At 34.9% G+C, this 22171-nt stretch overlaps 1 protein-coding gene and 1 long non-coding RNA gene across 4 annotated transcripts in view; one reads left to right on the top strand and one right to left on the bottom strand.

Moving 5' to 3' along the window:
- The window catches only part of LOC140594194 (uncharacterized), a 120749-nt gene that overhangs the window by 54121 nt on the left and 44457 nt on the right, over positions 1–22171 (top strand). The window lies entirely within an intron of this gene.
- Positions 20737–21370, bottom strand: LOC112915000 (overexpressed in colon carcinoma 1 protein homolog). The gene is given in 2 exon segments (XM_025992297.2): positions 20737–21230; positions 21232–21370. Coding segments are annotated over 2 exon segments (195 nt in total). The 5' UTR covers positions 21355–21370; the 3' UTR covers positions 20737–21158.

Raw genomic sequence — 22171 nt, 5'->3', positions numbered from 1 at the left:
TTTCAAATATGTGAAGGAAACTGACTGTGTTCTAAAATGTGTTCCTCATTCGTACTTTTTCTCCTCTGGATCTGCCCCAATCTGTCTTGTATCTTTTAAAGTGCACCATTCCTAAACTGAATTCCACATTCAGGGAGTTTGTTTTTTTTTTTTTTTTTTTTTTTTTTTTTTTTTTTTTTTAACTAAAACAGAGTAGCAACATTACTGTTCATTCTAAATACTATTAATGTAGATGACTATTGATATTTTATTTTATATTTTATTTTATTTTGTTAGTAGGCTCCATGCCTAGCAAGGAGCTCAATGTGGGGCTTGGACTCAGAACCCTGAGATAAAGACTTGAGCTGAGATCAAGAGCCAACCGCTTAACTGACTGAGCCACCTCGGCACCCCATATTTTTATTTATTTATTTACATAATCTCTATATCCAATGTAGGGTTGAACTTATGCCCCAGAGAACAAGAGTTGCATGCTCTACGAACTGAGCCAGGCAGAAGCTGACTTTTTAGATAGCAAAAACTTACAAACTTGCATCAAATTTATCATAAAATAAAGCCTCTAAGATTTTTTTCACATATATTCTGCAGCTTGCAACCGATTTACTTATGCAGTTGATTTTTGAACATAAATTTAAATTTAGCCTTATGAAATTGAATCTTACAGAAGATCAGTCTATCATTCCAGTCTATTGAGATCTTTTAAAATCCCAGTTATCTTTTTTTTTTTTTAATATTTTATTTATTTATGCACGAGAGACAGGCAGGGACACAGGCAGAGGGAGAAGCAGGCTCCATGCAGGGAGCCCGACGTGGGACTCGATTCCCGGTCTCCAGGGTCACGCCCTGGGCTGAAGGCGGCTCTAAACCGCTAAGCCACCCGGGCTGCCCCAAATCCCAGTTATCTTAACAAATTAGCTATCACTTCTTGTTCTTCTCCACCGAAGTTGATTGGGACACTATCAATATTTATACATGATAGTCATTTAAATACCAAACATGAAAGAAACAAAGCTCTACTACTTTATAACAGCTTGAGATGTATGTAAATATTACAAAGATAGTACAGAGACATATACCCCATATCCAGTTTTTCTATTATTAACATCTTACATTGTTAGTATGGTATATTGTCAAAATTAATGAAACAATATTTATATTTTACTATTTTTTTTTATATTTTACTATTAAGTAAAGTCCATAGTTTATTCAGATTTACCCCGTTTTTCCCTAATAGTCCTTTACTGTTCCAGGATCTCATCTGGGATACCACATTTTATTTATTTATTTAAATTCAATTAGCTAACACACAGTACATCATTAGTTTCAGATGTAGTTTTCAATAATTTATCAGTTGCTTATAACACCTCTTGTCTCTTTAGACTACTCTTGGCTGTGACGGTTTTTCAGACTTTATTTTTTATGACCTTGACAGTTTTGAAGAATCCTTTTTTTTTTTCCAAAATACAAGGATACGAGAATAAATTTTTTTTTAATTTTTATTTATTTATGATAGTCACAGAGAGAGAGAGAGAGAGAGAGGCAGAGACACAGGCAGAGGGAGAAGCAGGCTCCATGCACGGGGAGCCCGACGTGGAATTCGATCCCGGGTCTCCAGGATCGCATCCTGGGCCAAAGGCAGGCGCCAAACCGCTGCTCCACCCAGGGATCCCCGAGAATAAATTTTTGTGAAATTGACCTGGTGTTTTTCTCATGTGTAGAATGAAGTTACAGGTTTTGGGGAGGAAGACCACAGAGGTAAAATACCATTCTCCTCAAATCTTATCAATATGACTGCTTTCGATACTATCAATATGACTTATCATTGTTGATAATAGTCTTAGTCACCTGTCTTGAGATTGTTTGCCAGCATTCTCCACTATAAAATCACATTCTCCCTTTAAAAAAATATATTTTTCCATGATTTACCCTTTGAGAGAAAGTCAAAGAGTGTGCAGCTCACACTTGTGAAGCAGGGATTTCTGCTTCATCTCTTTAAAAGTAGATCATTTATGTAAGTTATTTGGAATCCTGCATGCGATACTTGTCTATTCTTTCTCATGTATTCATTTATTTAATCATTTAATTATATCAATATGGGCTTGAGGATACTTATTTTAGACTTTGAGTTATAATTCGATACTATTTCATTTATTTTTTTTGTTCAAATTGTTCCAGCTTTGGCTGTTGGGAGTCCTTTCAGATGGCTATGTCAGCCCTTCAACATACTCTCATCACTTGGGTGGGTGTTTGAGCACTTTCTTATTTTCTGGCACTACTTTTTTTTTTTTTTTTAAGAAGTCTCTGTACCCAATATAGAGCTCGAATTCATGATCCTGACATCAAGGGTTGCATACTCCACTCAATGACTCACCCAGTTGCCCCTCTGGCACTAGTTTCTTACTTTCTGGCTCATATTGTGTGCTTGTTGCACCAGTTATAGAGTTATCCATCTCTCTAAGGCTTATCATTAGCTTTTTTAAAAAAAAATATTTTATTTATTTATTCATGAGAGACACAGAGAGGAAGGGAGAGAGAGAGTGAGGCAGAGACACAGGCAGAGAGAAAAGCAGGCTCCATGCAGGGAGCCTGACATGGGACTCGATCCCGGGTCTCCAGGATCAGGCCCTCGGCTGAGGGTGGCGCTAAACTGCTAAGGCACCCGGGCTGCCCTTATCATTAACTTTTAATGACCAAATACTTCTTCAAGTTTAAAACGGACCTATAATTCTTACTCACTGAGTATTGTTTTTAATATAAATACACATTTTATTGCTGAATTATCAAGTCAACATGGCTATGTTATCTACTCACTGTTGTCACAAGCAATTAGGTCCAGAGAGTGTGTGAGCTGAAGTCCAGACACAACATATAATGGTTTCCTTATTCTATTAAAGGTCTATTAACACTTTCTAATGACATTATCCGAAGAAGAGAAGAGTTGATATGACTTATAAAACCCAGGCTATATGCATGTATGACTGAAAAAGACTTATAGAACGAAGTATCACAACCTGAAAATAAGTCTAATTAAGTGAAGCTGTTAAAAAAGCAAATAAAATCCTAGCATCCAGAAAAGAAGAGCAATATGCAGCAAACAATTTGTAATTATTCCTCTTTATACCGGGTAGATACTTAGTAGACTGATTTTGAGTCAATAATAAGTTACATAACCTCAGAAAGACAAAGCTTTTTAGAGAAAGCTTACAGAATACTCATGAAAATGATGAAAGGGTTGGAAAATGGAAAAATTAATAGTTAAGATTAAGGAAAATTATATTACTCTAGAGAAAAGACAGATACAGTGTTATTTAACAGTGCTCCTAAAGATTATGACACGTCTTTCAGTGCCTAGAAGAGATTTAGATATTACTGAAATAATTTAAAAAATCACCTGATACTGTATATTTATGTGGATAGCTGAGGATACCCTTTTGAGACTCCAACCCATAAATCTCTCAGAGATCAAATTTAGGATGGAATTAATTTAATCACTTGGAAGTTGAGTCCAAAAATAAAACAAATTTAAAACCAACTTATTGTTGGCATAATGTGCTCTTCTAATAATAGCTGAAGGCCTAAAACACTTGCACATAGATAATTTTAGTCCGTTGTTTAATTTTCAGTTTCAGTATATGCTACATAGATATCTCGTATCTTGGAAAGTTTTAGTGCAAGAATATGTAGGTTTGTGGTAGTCATAGCCAATGCAAAAGACAAAATTATAAAATCGAAAATACTAACTTAGAAAGAAGCAAAAGTATTATTATTTTGCAGATAAAACGATTGAATATGTAGATAATCTAAGAGAATCAACTGAAGACTTTTAGAAATGTGAAAATCTTTAGTAAGTAGTTGGTTACATAATATGCAAAAATTGAAAGTTTTACTGTATAAGATAAAAACATTATGATGACAACTACCATGAAAAAAATCTAAAGGATGTCTAGTTATGAACTTGATAAGAAATATTCAAGACATATTGAAAAGCATAAACAAGATGGACATAAGGAAATAAATAGAAAAAATATAAGCATAAAAAATGCTACTTCTCCCCTTATTAATTGATATACTTAATATATTAATCCCCTTATTAATTGATATACTTAATACATTCACAATCAAGATAAAAATTTTTGGAACATACTGCCTTCAGAAATTCTTCTGAAAACATTAATATTGAGAGGTCCGTTTCCAGCAAATTGTTGGATTACACACTCTGAAGGGCTTTCCTACTACAGTATAATGACATCCTGGATAAAATACAACAAGTATATATTTTTTAAAGCTTTGCTGGCCATTCAATAAAGTAAAGGAAATTTCCAAGAGCCAAAATAAAGACAGTGATGTGAAAACAGAATTGTGAGGGGTTAGTAAATTCTGAAGTGGAGGTTTCACTAGAGTTAGATGCCAATACAAACACTTACATTGGGAGGCAGAATGTAGATCCTGCCTTGAAGTAAAAAAGCAGAATTCAAGATTCAGATAATTAACAGGAGAATAATAAAAAACACCTCATGAACAGGGCTAAAATTGCTCCATATTTATATCACTCCTGCTTATTATTAGGAGCAAGCATAAATCCTCTTTAAAGGAAAGTAATCCCATTTAGACCTTCATGATTCTATATATTGAATTTAATAAATTATGTGAACTCCCCACAATACCAAACACACAAGGAAACAAGTTACCACAAGTAAAAGTCAGCAAAATGATAACAAATTTATACCTCCAAAAATTTCATATATTAGAAGATCAGATAAAGAATACAAAAACTATAATATAGAATAGTATTTTTAAATTATCAATAAACAAGAAATAAAATGATTAGGCAAACTTGAAAGTAAATAAAACTTTTAGAAATGAAAACTAAAATAAGAGAAGTTTTAGGGGCAACTGGGTGGCTCAGTTGGTTAAGCATCTGCCTTTGGCTCAGGTCATGATCCTGCAGTCCTGGGATGGAGCGTATTGGGCTCTTTGCTCAGTGGGGAACTTGTTTCTCCCTCTCCCTCTGCTGCTCCCCTTGCTCTTTCTCTCTCTCTCTCTCTCTCTAATAAATATGTAAAATCTTTAAGAAAAAAAGAAGTTTTAAAAATCTGTTTCTGAGTGAACAGATTAGCTACAGGAAAATATGAATAAGAGATGTAAAATAGAAAGGAAGATGGATATAAGGTAATTTCCAATAATAAAGCACAAAAGGTTAAAATAGAAAATAGGAAGAAGAATTTAAGAGCTAACATACCTCTAAGACAATTTCAAGAAAGAATATGGGAGATGGAGTATTCCAAGAGATTATAGCTTAGAATTTTCCAGAAATGATAAAATATACAGATATATTTTAATATAAAATTATAAAATATGCAGATAATAAATGTACAGATATATCAACAATAGTATTTACCATGCAGGATAAGCAAAAACAAAATAAAACCAAAAAACCCACTCCTAGATATATTGCTGACACATTTGAAAAACAACATAGATGAAAAAGATGAAAAAGATATATTCTAACAATAGCCAAAAAAAAAAAAGGACAGGTAAAAGAGAAGACATCTTAGAAACAATCATGGAAACATAAAAAAATGGAGTATCTTCAAAGTGCTTAGAAAAAAAATAACCACCTAAAATTGTACAGCAAAATTATATTTCAATAATGATTTTTTAAATGCTTTTAGAGTAACAAAATAGATGTGAAATTACTACCAAGAAACCTAAATTAAAAAAATCTTCTAAAGGATTAATTTTAGGAATAAAGAAAATGTTCCCAGCAGGTAGTCCACAATACATAAAGAAAAAGTGAATACATATAAACATGTAGAGAAATCTAAACAAAAATGGCCTATTAACAAAAATAACAAAAAAATACTTTGTGGTGTTAAAAATATAGAATTAAAAGGAAAGGACTTCTAGCTTGGGCAGAATGAAAATTTTTAAAAATCCATTCACCTCAAAACAACTATAAACCTGGAAAAAATTGTTTAAATTTTTTTTCACAGTTCTGGAAATAGACCAGAGGGAAGCAACGAATTGAAAAGTGTTGTGAAGAACCACTGAATAGTATCAGTACGTGGAGTTCTTGCCTAGGGCCGCTTGCATCCACAGACAAACAGGGAAATATGATCCATATTCAGAAAAAGTGCGATCAACAGAAACTGAATCTAGGTGGGTCATGATATTGGAGTTAGCATAAAATGACTTCAAAGCAGTTATTATAAATAAGTTCAAAGAATTAAAGGAAACCATGTTTAAAGGTTAAAGAAAACTATGATGAGAATGAATGAATATGGCATATCAATATAAATAGAAATTATTAAAAGAAGCAAATTTTAGGGTTTATAGGTTTTATTTTACAAATGTGAAATGATTAGAATGAAAAATTCACTAGATGTGATTAACTGCAATTTAAGTGCTAACTTTTTTTTTTTTTTTTTTTTTTTTTTTTTTTTTTTTAAGGAATCAGTGGGGACGCCTGCGTGGCTCAGTGGTTTAGCACCTGCCTTCATGCCCAGGGCGTGATCCTGGAGTCCCAGGTTCGAGTCCCACATCAGGCTCCCTGCATGGAGACTGCTTCTTACTCTGCCTGTGTCTCTGCCTCTCTCTCTCTCTCTGTGTCTCTCATTAATAAATAAAATCTTTAAAAAAATAAAAGAATCAGTGAACTTGAAGCTAGATCAATAGAACTAATTTAAGAACACAAAGTAAAATTACTAAAGTTTTTTTTTTTCTTTTAGGAAAGGGAAAGAGAAGGCAGAAAAGTATTTGAAGAATAATGGCTGAAACCTTTGCAAATATGATTAAACAAAGAAAACATTAACTGAGATATCAAGAAGCTCAAAAATACAGTAACTAGGAGAAAATCTTGAAAGTAGCAAGAGAAAAAAGATTATCAAGTGTAGAGAAACAACAACAATATGATTAACAGCTGACTTCTCAACAACAATGACCATACAATAGGCAGTGGGATGACATATTCAAGGTGCTGGGAGAAAAAAATGTTATCACTGAAGAATTATATAATGAAAATTCAGGAAAAATAAAGGTATTTCCAGATTAAACAAGACTGAAAGAATTCAGTCAGGAAGTCCTTCAGGCTGAAAGGAAATGATATGAGACACTAACTTAAATCCACAGAAAGAAATGAAGTGTGCCAGAAATGGTAAATATATGGGTAAATATAAAAACCTGTTTAAATATCTATAGTTCTTTTTTCATTTCTTAAGAGACAAGATTGTATGGAAGCAACAATCATAACATTATATTGTTGAATTTATAACATATACAGATAATGTATGACAATAGTAGTACTAAGGATGTAGCTATAGTTTACTGGAATTGATCAGTATTAACCTTAAGTAGATAATCATGAATTAATATGCATATTGTAATTCCTAGAGCAAATATAAAAATAAGTACAAAATATTCAGTTAAAAAGATAACCAGAGGAATTAAAATGATACACTATATGTAGTTGTTTAAAACAAGAATGCAGTATAGAAAAATATTACATTAGACATTTGGAAAACACATAGCAAAATAGCAGATGTAAATATAACCATATCATAATTAATTAAATGTGAATGGATTAAAAACTACAATTAAAAGTGAGAGTTTAAGGCAGTATAACAGGCAAGATTTAACTATATGCCATATACAAGAAATACACGTTAGATTTAAAGACACAAATAGATTTAAAGTAAAATTATCATTCAAAGAGTAACCATAAAAGAGTCAGAATGACTATGTTAATATCAGATAAAATATATTTTAAAGTGAAAAGACACATTTCATAACTTTTTTTTAAGATTTTATTTATTCATGAGAGACACACAGAGAGATGCAGATACATAGGCAGAGGGAGAAGCAGGCTCCCTGGGATCATGACCTGAGCCAAAGGCGGACGCTCAACCACTGAGCCATCCACGTGACCCACATTTCATAATGTTAAAAAGCTTGATACATCAGGAACACGTAACAAGTAAAAATTTACACACATTTAACAACAGAGGCACAAAAAACATGAAGCACAATCTGACAGAATTAAAGAGAAAAATTGATAGTTCCACAGTTTGGGGTACAGATGTCAATACACTATTCTCAATAACTGACAAAATAACCAGGCAAAAATTTAACAAGGAAAGAGAAAACTTGACTATTAACCAATTTGCCCTAAGGTATTTTTTGGACTAGTCCACCAAACAACAGCAGAATACACCTTATTTTCAAGAATATATAAACTATTTCCAGAATTGATCACATGCAAGGTTATATAGTCACATGAAAAAAGTCTCAGTAAATTCAAAAGGACAGACATCATTAATCTATGGATTTAAATTAGAAATCAACAACAGAAAGAAATTTGGGAAATCTTCAAATGTTTGCAAATTAAACAACATAACTTTAAATAAAAATCAAAAGAGAAATTAGAATACATTTTGAAAAGAATGAAAATTAAAACACAACATACCAAAACTTGTGAGACAAAATGAGTGTAGATTAAAAATATAGCTTTAAATGCATATATTAGAAAAAAGTAACGGTTTTTAGCATATGTCTAAGCAATAACCATAACAAAACAAAAACCAACCAAAAAAAAAAAAAAAGCAAATTAAATCAAAAGCAAGCAAAACAAGGAAAGTAATAAATCAATGAGAGGAAATCAATGAAATAGAAAATAGAAAACAGGGGATCCCTGGGTGGCTCAGAGGTTTCGCGCCTGCCTTTGGCCCAGGGCGTGATCCTGGAGTCCCGGGATTGAGTCCCGTGTCGGGCTCCCAGCATGGAGCCTGCTTCTCCCTCTGCTTGTGCCTCTGCCTCTCTCTCTCTCTCTCTATGTCTATCATAAGTAAATAAAAATAAATCTTAAAAAAAAAAAAGAAAATAGAAAACAATTTCGAAAATCAATGAAACCAGAAGTTAATTCTTTAAGAAAATCAACAAAACTGCTAAACATCCATTTAAATCGACAAAGAAAAACAGAGAAGACGCAAATTACCAAAATCAGGAATGGAAAAAGGGATATAGTTACTATTGTCAATCCTATTGGAAAAAAGGAATTAAAGGGATTATTTTCAACAACTTTGCACCAATTAGGCACTTTAGATGACATTGACGAATTTCTAGAAAAACAAAAATTGCCAAAGTTGACTTAAAGTACTAGAAAATCTGAATATACATATAACAAGGAAATTAATTAAACTAGTAATAACAATTTACACACACAAACATACACAACCACTTGTGCTCTGAGGCTCAGGTAGCTTCACGGGTAAATTCTTTTTTTTTTTTTAAGATTTTATTTATTTATTCATGAAAGACACACAGAGAGAGGCAGACACACAGGCAGAGGGAGAAGCAGGCTCCTTATGGGGAGCTGGATGAGGGACTCGATCCCCAGACCCCAGGATCACAACCTGAGCCAAAGGCAGATGCTCAACCACTGAGCCACCCAGGTGTTCCACTTCATAGGTAAATTCTATCAAACATTTAAAGAATAAAATAATGCCAATCCAAATAAACTATTTCAGAACATCTGAACCAATGTTCAGATGATGCACTTTTTCCAGCTCAACTTATAAGGCCAGTAGTACCCTGTACCAAAGCTAGATGAAGATATCACAAGAAAATAAAATTACAGCCCAGTATCCCTCATGAATTCAGGTATAAAATCTTTAACAAAGTATTAGCAAGTAGAATACAGCCATATATAGAAAGTATTACACACCATGGGCATGTGAGATTTATCCTAGTAGTTGGTTTAACATATGAAAATTCATTAATATAGTGCATCATATTAATAGAATTAAATAAACATGATCATTATAGTCAATACAAAAAACATTTGACAAAATTCAACACTTACTAATGATAAAATCTTTTAACAAACTAAGAATAAGAGAACTTCCTCAATCTGATGAAGGGCAGCTAACAAAGCTTTGCACATCTAGAATGGATAAAGAAGATGTGGTGCACACACACACACACACACACACACAGGAATATTATTCAGCCATAAAAAAGAATTAAATGACATGGATGGAGTTTTGAAATGACATGGATGGAGATAGTATAATGCTAAGCAAATGAGTTAGAGAAAGACAAATACCATATAATTTCACTCACATGTGGAATTTAAGAATCAACACAAACGAGCAAAGGAAAACAAGAGAGAGAGAGAGAGAAATAAAGAAATAGACTCTTAATCATAGAGAACAACTTGATAGTTACCAGAGGGCAGGTGGGTAGGAGGATGGGTTAAATAGGGGATGGAGATTAATGAGGGCAACTTTTAATGAGCACTGACTGATGTATGAAATTGTTGAATTACTACATTGTACACCTGAAACTAATACAACACTGTATGTTAACTATACTGGAATTGAAATAGAATTAAATCTTAAAAAATTTTATTTATTTACTTATTTATTTATTTAGCTAGTTATTTGAGAGAAAGAGAGAGAGAACAAGCAGGGGGAATGGCTGAGGGAGAGCGAGAAGCAGGCTCCCCACCAAGCAGGGAGCCCAATGTGGGGCTCGAACCTAGGACCCTGGGATCGTGACCTGAGCTGAAGGCAGATGTTTAATTGACAGAGCCACCAAGGCATCCTAAAAAATGTTTTTTAAAAAGCCTTACATATTTAAAATCATATTTTAATGGTACAAGACCAAATGTTTTCTCCTAATATCAAGATCAAGTCAAAGAAGTCCTCTCTCACCCCTTTCTATTGAACATTTTACACTAAATTCTGGCCAATGCAATATGACAAGATAAAGGTATACAGATTTACAATATATTTCTTTATTCCTATTTAATGTTTGTACTGATTACATGTATTCAGATATAATTTTATGTCTGTTGAATTTAATAAGAAATTTGACTTGATTTTTGTATGTCTTTAAAAACTATTGCATTTTTTAAAAATATTTTATTTGTTTATTCATGAGAGAGAGAGAAAGAGGCAGAGACACAGGCAGAGGGAGAAGCAGGCTCCATAAAGGGAGCCCGACATGGGACTCGATCCCAGGTCTCCAGGATCACACCCTGGGCCTAAGGTAGCACTAAACTGCTGAGCCACCTGGGCTGCCCCTATTGCATTTTTAAAGTAATGCATTTTAATTTTATTTTCCCAAAGTATTATTATGTGATAGACGGGTTTTAAAAAACAGAACCTGAACTTTCCCCACTGGAAATTTGAGAAGTGCTGCTCTAGACTAGTTTGCTATACAGGGTCTCTAACTATATAGAGAGTCTGGAAATACTTATGTAGATTCCAAAGCTTCTGTTCAGCAGGCTGACCAGTGCTATAAAATAAACTCTATATAATCAGCCACCCATTACTTATTAAATGCATTAATGAATCCAAAGAAGAAAATTAGAAAAGGGAATTATTCATCCAAGACCACATAAAAGGAAAAACAAAACCACAAATATTAGCAATACCCATCTAAGCAATGTCTAAGGGTAAGGGTAGGTAGCCACATTATTTATTTCCATTATATTTGCAAAGCCATGCCTACAAGACATTGATACAAGGAGCTGTTGCCAAAGAAACTGGAATATTCTTATTCTTTTAATAATATTAATATTTCTATGGACTCATAACTGTGGAATTAACCATTACATTCAGTCTCTGGATTAGTGACTTCATACAGGATGGTGAACTAGCAGTAGTTGTTGGCTGTCTCAGTTAATTCTGTTACTGTCCCTGAGCTCCAAGCTCACCCTTCTATACTCTGCTTTGTGAGGCTATTTCTTGGACGCTGCAAACTCTGGGTAGCTCATATATTTCAGGACAATTATCACCAACCAACACAAAGACTGAGAAAATTTCCAGGAGGTTGAAAGTGGCTCTGCCAAAAGGTGGCAGTTGAGAAGGACTACAAGCCTTGGGCAGAAAGAAGAAACTTGCTGTTCCTGTTTGTTCTGTTTGGGCCTGTGTGGGCTTCCTACTTATTTGCAGTTCCTTTAAGTGGCATCCCAGTAATTATTTACCCATGACAATACTTTCTTCCTATCACATCAACTAAATCCAGGATGCAGTTACTCCAACACTTGTAGAACCAGCTTCATTGTTCCCTATTCCCTCTAAAGGTACTAGCTTCAACTGGGTACCCCCTTCAAAGAAGGTAGTCCCAGGCCTAGGTTGGCAAGATCTCTGTTCAAACTTAATGCCATTAGTAATAGTCAAGCAGCACGCCTACTGAGATGTCTGAGTTTCATCTCTGTCTCCCCTTCTTTAAGTTTCCAAATTTTAGTAATTCCAATCTCTTCACCTCTTCTCAGCCACAGGAGTTTTAGCTGCCTTCTGCAGTTGCTGCTTCTGGGATACCCTACAGTTCTCTGTTTACCCTTTCAGTTATATGGGTAAAAATAATTATATCAAATTTGTTGTATACACGACTAGTATGGTTGCTGTTCCTTGGCAGACTCTGATCCACTGGCTCCCTTCAGTGAATGCTTTCTGGAGAAGCCACAGGAAGGAGGAATTGATAGATCTCAGATCCATTCTTATCAACTAATTCAAGAACTGTGAGAAAATTTTAGGAAGACTGAATATTTCTAGGACAAACTGTAGAGAAAGAGTGTCCTAGGCCCATAGAAGGCTAGGGACCACAGACGGACAGATTTCTAATTGCACTCTTTTCTCTTTACTATATTGCATTATATAAGTCTGACAACAAAAACAATACAAGTGTGTCTAAATTGGGAAGATTGTTTTTTTACTGGCTGGTGACTCCTATTACTTTATCACACTGAAAACACAAATAAAGTAGCACACTCAGGCAGAACTGATCAAGAGAAAAAAGAGAGATCAATAAAATGTGGTGGTGGGGAGAGTGTGGGGGAAGGGAGGAGGGAGAGGGAGTTAGAAAAAAAAGGAGAGAAGAAATACAGAATTAGAATCAGAAAACAATCATAGATATATCCAAGATTTTTTTTTTTTAATATTTTATTTACTTATGAGAAACACGGAGAGAGAGGTAGAGATACAGGCAGAGGAAGAAGCAGGCTCCCTGTAAGGAGCCTGATGCGGGACTGGATCCCTGGACCCCAGGATCACGTCCTGAGCCAAAGGCAGACGCTCAACCACTGAGCCACCCAAGAGTCCCTATATCCAAGATTTTAAACTAATAAAAGAAATTATGAAAAACTATATGCCAAAATATTTGAAAACTTAGATAAACAGACAAATTCCTGGAAAGGGTTTTCAAATGGAAGAAAAAAAAAAAACAGCACAACATTCAGTAGAAAACTTTCAGAAAGAGATAACATAAAGAAGATAAAATGGGAGTTCCCTCTTCCCTTCCCTATTTCTCCTTTCTAAGTGCTAGTGTCAAGTAGTAGAGTTCTATTAAGTTTTCAAAGAACATAGAAAAGAAGTAGCAGTAATTCTTTTTTTTTTTTTTTTAAAGATCTTATTTATTTAATCTGAAAGACACACACACACACACAGAGGCAGAGGCACAGGGAGAAGCAGGCTCCATGCGGGGAGCCCGACGTGGGACTTGATCCTGGGTCCCCAGGATCACAGTCTGGGCAGAAGGCGGCGCTAAACTGCTGAGCCACCAGGGCTGCCCAGTAGCACTAATTATGATATAATAATAATAATTATGAGATAATAACCTTGACAGAACATCCAAATATAGTACAAGAAAATTGTAAGCCAATTCCACTTATGAAAATACTTGTAAAAATCCTAAACAGTAGCTAATTGAATCCCACAGTATATTTAAAAAATGCAACATGATCAAATTTAATTTAGCTTACTAACATGAAGAAACATTATTGAAGTTAGATATTTTGGATAGTTTTCTCAATCACCATTTCTCTCACCAATTATATGAAGGCTAGAAATCTTAAAAAACAAAAGCCAAACATCTTCTAGATCCCTTTGCAGCTAGAGTTCTGAATATAAATCAGGTTCTACCAGTAGAATACACCACACCAGTGAGATTTAGAAGGTGAAAGTGAGATAGATATCTATTTAGCTGTAGTTCTGGTCTGTTGATGCTAGAAAGCAAGTTTTGTAAACATGCAGCATTCTGCAAAAGCATTCCAGTATCCAAAAGTAAGGATAAGTGTCCACATTCTTTGTTTATTCCAATCAGATTTGCAAAGCCATGCCTACAAGACAGATTGATACAAGGGACTGTTGCTAAAGAAACTGAAATACTCCCAGTTACCTGTGAGTAAAGAGGCAATAGTCATGGCAATGCTTCTTCATCTGAATTCATACTTTGTAATATCCTGTTTGTTGTATTAGATGCTCATATGCTGCCTTGTGTGTAAGAGACTGTTGTGGCAGCAACTTCTTTTTTTTTAAGTTTTTATTTAAATTAGCTAATTAATATACAGGGTAATATTAGTTTCAAGTGCACAATATTAGTGATTCAGCGCTTCCATAAAACACCCAGTGTTCATCACAAGTGCACTCATTAATCCCCATCACCTATTTAGTCCCCCCCCCCACCTGCCCTCTGGTAACCATCAATTTGTTCTCTATATTAAGAGTCTGTTTCTTGTTTTGCCCCTCTCTCTTTCTTTCTCCTTTGTTCTTTTTTTTTTATTTAAAATACATTAGCCAACATATAGTACATCATTAGTTTCAGATGTAGTGTTCAATAATTCATCAGTTCTGTAAAACACCCTTTACACTTAGATGCAGTGGCCTCAGTGATAGTTGTCCCCTAGTGTGTCACTTCAGAATTATTCTGGTAGTAATTCCAGGATACTTATTCAAGAAGCTGCTCCTATTCTCTCCAAAGATTTTGTGGATGGAGAGTAAATAACTGCACACTGACAAGTTAACTTATTTGTATGCTGTGGCAAAACATTTGGTAAAACTATTGTCTGATAAATTGGAAGTAAAATTATGTACTGACTGGGGTTAGAAAATAAAAACATGTAGTGTACATTGGCTATTATTCGCTGCTTGTAAAAAGATGTTACAAGAAAGAAATATGCTCAGAGAAGAATTATCCAAATTTCAAGCAGAGATAAAAGATAATTCATCTGCTAAGGGAGACTCTTCTGCCTGTGGATTACAATCTAAGTTGACTCATACCTACCAGGGTTGGAAAAATTCAACTGCTCATATTCCTCCAAATAAGAGAGTATATAGCTCCAGATTCTTCTCAAGATTCTTCCACCAAGACTTTTCTTCCAGGATGAATAAATTACAAAATAAACCAGCTGCAAAGATTGGGTTAAGAGTGATGCCTTCCAATTCAAGCTTGTTATTAATTTAAGTGGACTCAAGATAGCTGCCATTTATCTGTACAAGATCAGACAAAAAATGTAAATTAGTTAGTCTCAGAAAAAAAACCAACCTGGACTATGATTCTTTTTTTGAATTTTAAGATTTTAGCTTTGAACTTTATTTTATTTTTTTTATAATTATTTTTATTGGAGTTTGATTTGCCAACATGTAGCATAACACCCAGTGCTCATCCCATCAAGTGCCTCCTTCAGTGCCCGTCACCCAGTCACCCCAACCTCCCACCCACCTCCCTTTCCACTACATGTTGGTTTGTTTCCCAGAGTTAGGTGTCTCTCATGTTCTGTCATCCTCACCGATATTTCCCACTCATTTTCTCTCCTTTCCCCTTTATTCCCTTTCACTATTTCTTATATTCCCCAAATGAATGAGACCATATGTTTGTCCTTCTCCGATTGACTTACTTCACTCAGCATAATACCCTCCAGTTCCATCCACATCGAAGCAAATGGTGGGTATTTGTCGTTTCTAATGGCTGAGTAATATTCCATTGTATACATAAACCACATCTTCTTTATCCATTCATCTTTTGATGGACACCGAGGCTCCTTCCACAGTTTGGCTATTGTGGACATTGCTACTATGAACATTGGGGTGCAGGTGTTCTGCCATTTCACTGCATCTGTGTCTTTTGGGTAAATCCCTGCAGTGCAATTGCTGGGTTGTAGGGCAGTTCTATTTTTAACTCTTTGAGGAACCTCCACACAGTTTTCCAGAGTGGCTGTACCAGTTCACATTCTCACCAACAGTGCAAGAGGATTCCCGTTTCTCCACATCCTCTCCAACATTTGATGTTTCCTGACTTGTTGATTCTCACCATTCTCACTGGTGTGAGGTGGTATCTCACTGTGGTTTTGATTTGTATTTCCCTGATGGCAAGTGGTGCGGAGCATTTTCTCATGTGCTTGTTGGCCATGTCTATGTCTTCCTCTGTGAGATTTCTCTTCATGTCTTTTGCCCATTTCATGATTGGCTTGTTTGTTTCTTTGGTGTTGAGTTTAATAAGTTCTTTATAGATCTTGGGTACTAGCCCTTTATCTGATAGGTCATTTGCAAATATCTTCTCCCATTCTGTAGGTTGTCTTTTAGTTTTGTGGACTGTTTCTTTGGCTATGCAGAAGCTTTTTATCTTGATGAAGTCCCAATAGTTCATTTTTGCTTTTGTTTCCCTTGCCTTCATGTATGTATCTTGCAAGAAGTTGCTGTGGCCAAGTTCGAAAAGGGTGTTGCCTGTGTTCTCCTCTAGGATTTTGATGGATTCTTGTCTCACATTTAGATTTTTCACCCATTTCGAGTTTATCTTTGTGTCTGGTGTAAGAGACTGGTCTAGTTTCAGCCACATGCAGAAGAATGAAACTAGACCATTCTCTTACACCAGACACAAAGATAAACTCAAAATGGACTATGATTCTTAACACCCATAATTGTCTGGAAGTATATAAGAAACCTACTAAATATTTTAGGAAATTGTGTTGCCAAAGAAACCATAAACTGGCTTGAAGAAGCCTGTGGTTGTATCTAGGTATAAATATCTTTGAGCTTATCATACTTGGGGTGTGTTGAGCTTTTCTGATGTATAATGTTTTTCATCAAATGCAGGAAGTTTTTGATCATAATTTCTTCAAGTATTTTTTTCTGCTCCTTTTTCTTTCTCCTCTCTTTCTGGTACTGTCATTATGCATTATGCATTATATATATATACACCACTATGCATATATGAGGCTGCATGTTTGAGATTATCCAGTCTGAGGACAGAAAGAAAAAAGAATGAACAAAAATGAACAGGGTCTCAGAAACCTGTGAAACACCATCAAACATATTGACATATATATAATGAGAGTCCCAGAAGAAAAAGTGAGAGAGATCAGAAAGACTATTTGAAGAAATAGTGGCCAAAATCTCCCCAAATTTGATTACAAAATCAATCTACACATGCAAGAAGCATAGCAGGCTCCAAGTCAAATAAATTCAAAGATATCTGCATCTAGACACTCCAAATGAAACTATTGAAAGCCAAAGAGAAAATCTTGAAAGCAGCAAGGGAAATGCAACTCATCAGGCAAAAGATCCCAAAAAAAAGATTCACAGCAGATTTCCAATCAGAAATCTGGGAGGCAAGAAGTTGTGAGTTGACATCTTCAGAGTCGTGGGAAAAAAGACTGTCAAGTATTCTATATCAAGCAAAATCACCCTTCAAAATTGAAGGAGAACATAAGGATAACAAAAGCTAAGAAAATTCTTCATTTGCACACCTGTACTACAAGAAATTAAATACCAAAGGGAGCTTTCAGGCTAAAAACTACACTGCAGTATCATTTCTCACCTGTTAGATTTGCCAAACTTCACAAGCTTTTCAACACTATTTTGGTGAGGTTTCAAGAAATAAGCACTCTCATACATTTCTGATGGGAATTAAAAATAGTCCATTCCCTGTTGAGGTGAATGTGGTATTATCTAATACTATATATATAGTATATCTAATATATATTATAATATCTAATATATATTACTATAATATATATATATATATATATATATATATATATATATATATATATATATATTTCCTTTGACCAGCACTCTCATGTTTAAAAATTTACCCTGGAAAGGAACTAGGGGTGGTAGAAGGGGAGGTGGGCGGGAGGGGGGGAGGTGACTGGGTGACAGGCACTGAGGTGGGCACTTGACGGGATGAGCACTGGGTGTTATTCTATATGTTTGCAAATAGAACACCAATAAAAAAAATTTTATATAAAAAAAAATTAACCTAGGATCCCTGGGTGGCTCAGCGGTTTAGCCCCTGCCTTTGGCCCAGGGCGTGATCCTGGAGACCTGGGATCGAGTCCCTCGTCGGGCTCCCCGCATGGAGCCTGCTTCTCCCTCTGCCTGTGTCTCTGCCTCTCTCTCTCTCTCTCTCTCTCTGTGTCTATCATGAATAAATAAATAAAATCTTTAAAAAATTTACCCTGAAGACACATCTCTAGGAATATGAAAATACATATGCACAAGGTTATTCATTGTCCCATTATTTGTAATTATTTGTAAACAGAATACAGAAAAAAAAAACAGAAACGCTCATACATAAGAAATTGGATGAATAAATTACAGGACATCCACACAATAGAGCATGCAGTTGTAAAAGATAATGAGGAAGATCTGTATAAACTGAAATGAAGGGATTTCTAGGATATAATGTAAAGTGAATAAAGCAAATTTAAAATAAATATGCTATCTTTTATGTAAGAGATAAAGGGAAACAAGAAACATAAACATATAAACATATATATATATATATATACACTTTAAAAAGTAGCATAGGAAACACAAACCAATAACTAATGGAAATTACAACGTAGCAAATATAATGAGACAAATTGACATAATCATTATGATTTGGCCAAAATACATAACCTGAATTTAATCCTAAGGAAGCATAATAAAAACAAAAATCAGAGGATATTCTGCAAAACAACTGTCCTACACTCTTCAAAAGCGTCAGTATCATTAAAACTTTAAAAAGTCCATACTAAGGGGACCTGGGGGGCTCAGTCAGTTAGGTGTCTGACTCTATAAGTACATATATATATATATATATGTACTTATATATACTTATAATAGCCAAAAAAAAAAAAAAAGACAGAAAATAGAATGATAGTTTCCAGGTACTGGGAGGAGGAGAGAATGGGGAGTTGGAGGGGGGTGTTTGTTTTGTTTTAAATTTTTTTTATGAAGTAATTTCTGTGCCCAACGTGGTGTTCAAACTCACAACCCCAAGATCAAGAGTTGCATGCTCTACTGGCTGAGCCAGCTAGGTGCTCCAGGAGTTATTGTTTAATGGAAATAGAGTTTCAGTCTTACAAGATGAAAACTACAAGATGGAGAGTTATCCATCTCCACAGCTCCATCTTCATAGCATGTGATGGTTCCACAATATCATAACTGTATTTAATACCACTGAAGTGTACACTTAAAATGGTTAATATGGGTAAATTTTATGATAAGTGAGTTTTACCACAACACAAAATTGAAAACATATGTATGTGTGTTTGTGTGTCTAGAGAGAAAGCAGACTCCCAGCTGAGGTGAGTCCCATGTGGGACCCCAAGATCATGACCTGAGCCAAAACCAAGAGTCAGGCACTCAACTCACTGAACCACCCAGGAACCTCATAAAATATGCTATTTTTGCTGTTTTTTAGGTTTGAAATAACTTCAAAATAAATTTTTAAAAAAGATATCGATTACCCATACCATCAGATGGTTTTTATTATAAAGGTCTGCATTAAGTGAATGTATGATGTGATGATGAGTTTGAGAAATCACTATTGAAAGATGAGAGATGGTAATTTTGAAGAGTTGCAAAGCTCAGAATAAGTCCAAAAGAAAATAATTTCTGAATAATAACATTACCAAAATAGAACTTATGAAACGTAGTTCTTAATATAGATCATGTTGGAAATAGGCTACTAGATTAGAATATGTTAGAGTATGTAATTTTAAATAAGTAGTACAGGTTTTTTAAATAAGTAATTTTAAAATGAGGTAAAAATATATTAGACTTATTGCAAAGGGGAAAAATTGGCCAAATCTTGTGATGGGTAAGTTATGTCAAATAAAGAACTGAGAAATCAAAGATTTCAAGTTTTCCAGTATAGCTAACAATAATAGTTACACATCATAAGAGAAAAATGTAAAGAGATAAGAATTTAGTGATAAATTTTTAAAATAATGACTTTTATTTTTATTTTTTTTAAAGAGGGATAAACATTTTTTAATTGTTGAAATATATTGGTAAATTGAGTAATCTACATTGTAGCACTAAGTGGCTACACATGGTCATCCTCAAATTAAGAACTTTCCAAATACCCCACTAACCATCAATCACAAGTCCTTGAAAATACTATAGGATTAACTTGATGAGATGCTATGATCACACAAAGGAGAATGGGAGAATCAATGACTGCAAAGGATTCATGGTGACATCAGCCTTTGACTAAAGAAAATAGAAAATCAATCAAAATATGCATAAGTCATGCGAATTTTGGTGGCTTATTTTTCAACATTGCAATGTCATACATTGTTCCTTAACAGAAGAAATCCTCTGACACACAAAGCTGAAAACCAAAACATAAAAAACAGTCAAGAGAGAACCGTTAAGAATCAATTTAACTGTTTTACAGCTAAAAATTAATGTGACATAAAAATAGTGAAACGTTGGGATCCCTGGGTGGCGCAGCGGTTTGGCGCCTGCCTTTGGCCCAGGGCGCGATCCTGGAGACCCGGGATCGAATCCCACGTCGGGCTCCCGGTGCATGGAGCCTGCTTCTCCCTCCGCCTGTGTCTCTGCCTCTCTCTCTCTCTCTCTGTGTGTGTGTGACTATTATAAAAATAAATAAATAGGATTTATTAAAAAAAAATAGTGAAAGGTAACCCACAAATATATTATGTTAGGGATTCATTTATAGTGCCTTCTTATCTGAAGTTATAAATAGAATAAGGATTTTGTTATATAAAAACTATCAAAAAAGTATCAGTGAAAAGACATGATCTTCATGAGCTGTACTGAATGGCCAGGGAACAAGTCCTGCCAGACACAGCAGGCTAGCTCCAGATACCAGCAGTTTGTCAGCTTGTCTTTCACAGAAGGACCCCAGAAAGTTCCATATACCCGTGTATTGTTGACCTGATTCCTTTCTAGTACAACATTCAACATGTACCCATGGTTTCAATTACAGACTTAAGAATTTGGGTGGAGAGGGGCGGCGGAGCAGGCGACTATTTAGAATTTCCTTGGAAATTTCTGTACACATTATGATGTCCTGTGGAATGCAATTCCTTCCAAATCTCAATGAGCAAGCTCTTGATTATTGAGTCATGATATTTTCTTCTAATTTTTGTGTACAGTCTTTGTTTGATTAGATATCATATTGACAGCTTCAGATGGCAGGCCTACATATAGAAACCCCTCCATAGTTTCTCCTCTTGTCATCTTCCATTATCGATTCTTCTGTTGCATCTTTAGCTGCTCCTGCAGGGCCTCGGCCGGTCCCCGCGCTGGTGGCCGTAGAGTTACCGCAGCCCATCGCGCCGCTGGCCGGGTAAGCGGCTCTCGGGAGCTGGCGGCCTAAAATAATGACTTTTAGATGTTTTTAGGAAAACCAATCAGAGACAGGTTCACCTTTCATCTTTTCCATAGCAAGTTTTTCATTTCACTTTTACCCATTTCTAGCTTCCTTCTTAGCTGCTTTCTAAAATTTTAATACATTCTTGCTGCATACCTTTGGTTGTTTTTGGAAATCCTCCCCACCCACTCATCAAATTTTCCTCTAAATTTTCCTTCAAAACAATTCTTTAAAATGATTATATTAGCTATTTCATCAAATGTAAGCAATTACTATATTACTATAGCTATGGTGAGCTCAAATTGCAATAGTCTTAAATATTATTCACATTTATATATAGTTAACTATAGATAATAGTTAATTATTATTAACTATACCCATTTCCATCTACTGTGCAAAAGTCCTGATTTTTTAATTAACTGTTTTCTGTAATTTTGGTAAGTTTTTCCTTGTTAAAGACTGTAATAGTTCTTTCAGGATTCTTTAATGAAATACCATAGACTGACTGGGTTAAGCAACAGATATTTATTCTCTCACAATTCCAAAGGCTGGAAGTCCAAAATCAGAATGTTAGTATAACCAGTTTCTGGTGAGAAACCTTCCAGGAGTGCAGACAACCACCTTCTGGCTGTGTCCTCACATGGTGGAGAGAGAAAAAGCAACTCTGATATTTTTTCTTTAAAGGGCATTATTCCCATCATGAAGATCTGATCTCATGATCTTATCTAAACTTAATTCTCCTCCAAATGCCCCATCTCCAAATACCTTCACATTGGGG

This window comes from Vulpes vulpes, chromosome 10 (genome assembly GCF_048418805.1).
Source record: "Vulpes vulpes isolate BD-2025 chromosome 10, VulVul3, whole genome shotgun sequence".
In the NCBI taxonomy this organism is placed as follows: Eukaryota; Metazoa; Chordata; class Mammalia; order Carnivora; family Canidae; genus Vulpes; species Vulpes vulpes.
The sequence above is the reverse complement of the archived record's forward strand: the minus strand, read 5'-3'. Positions and strand labels throughout refer to the sequence as shown.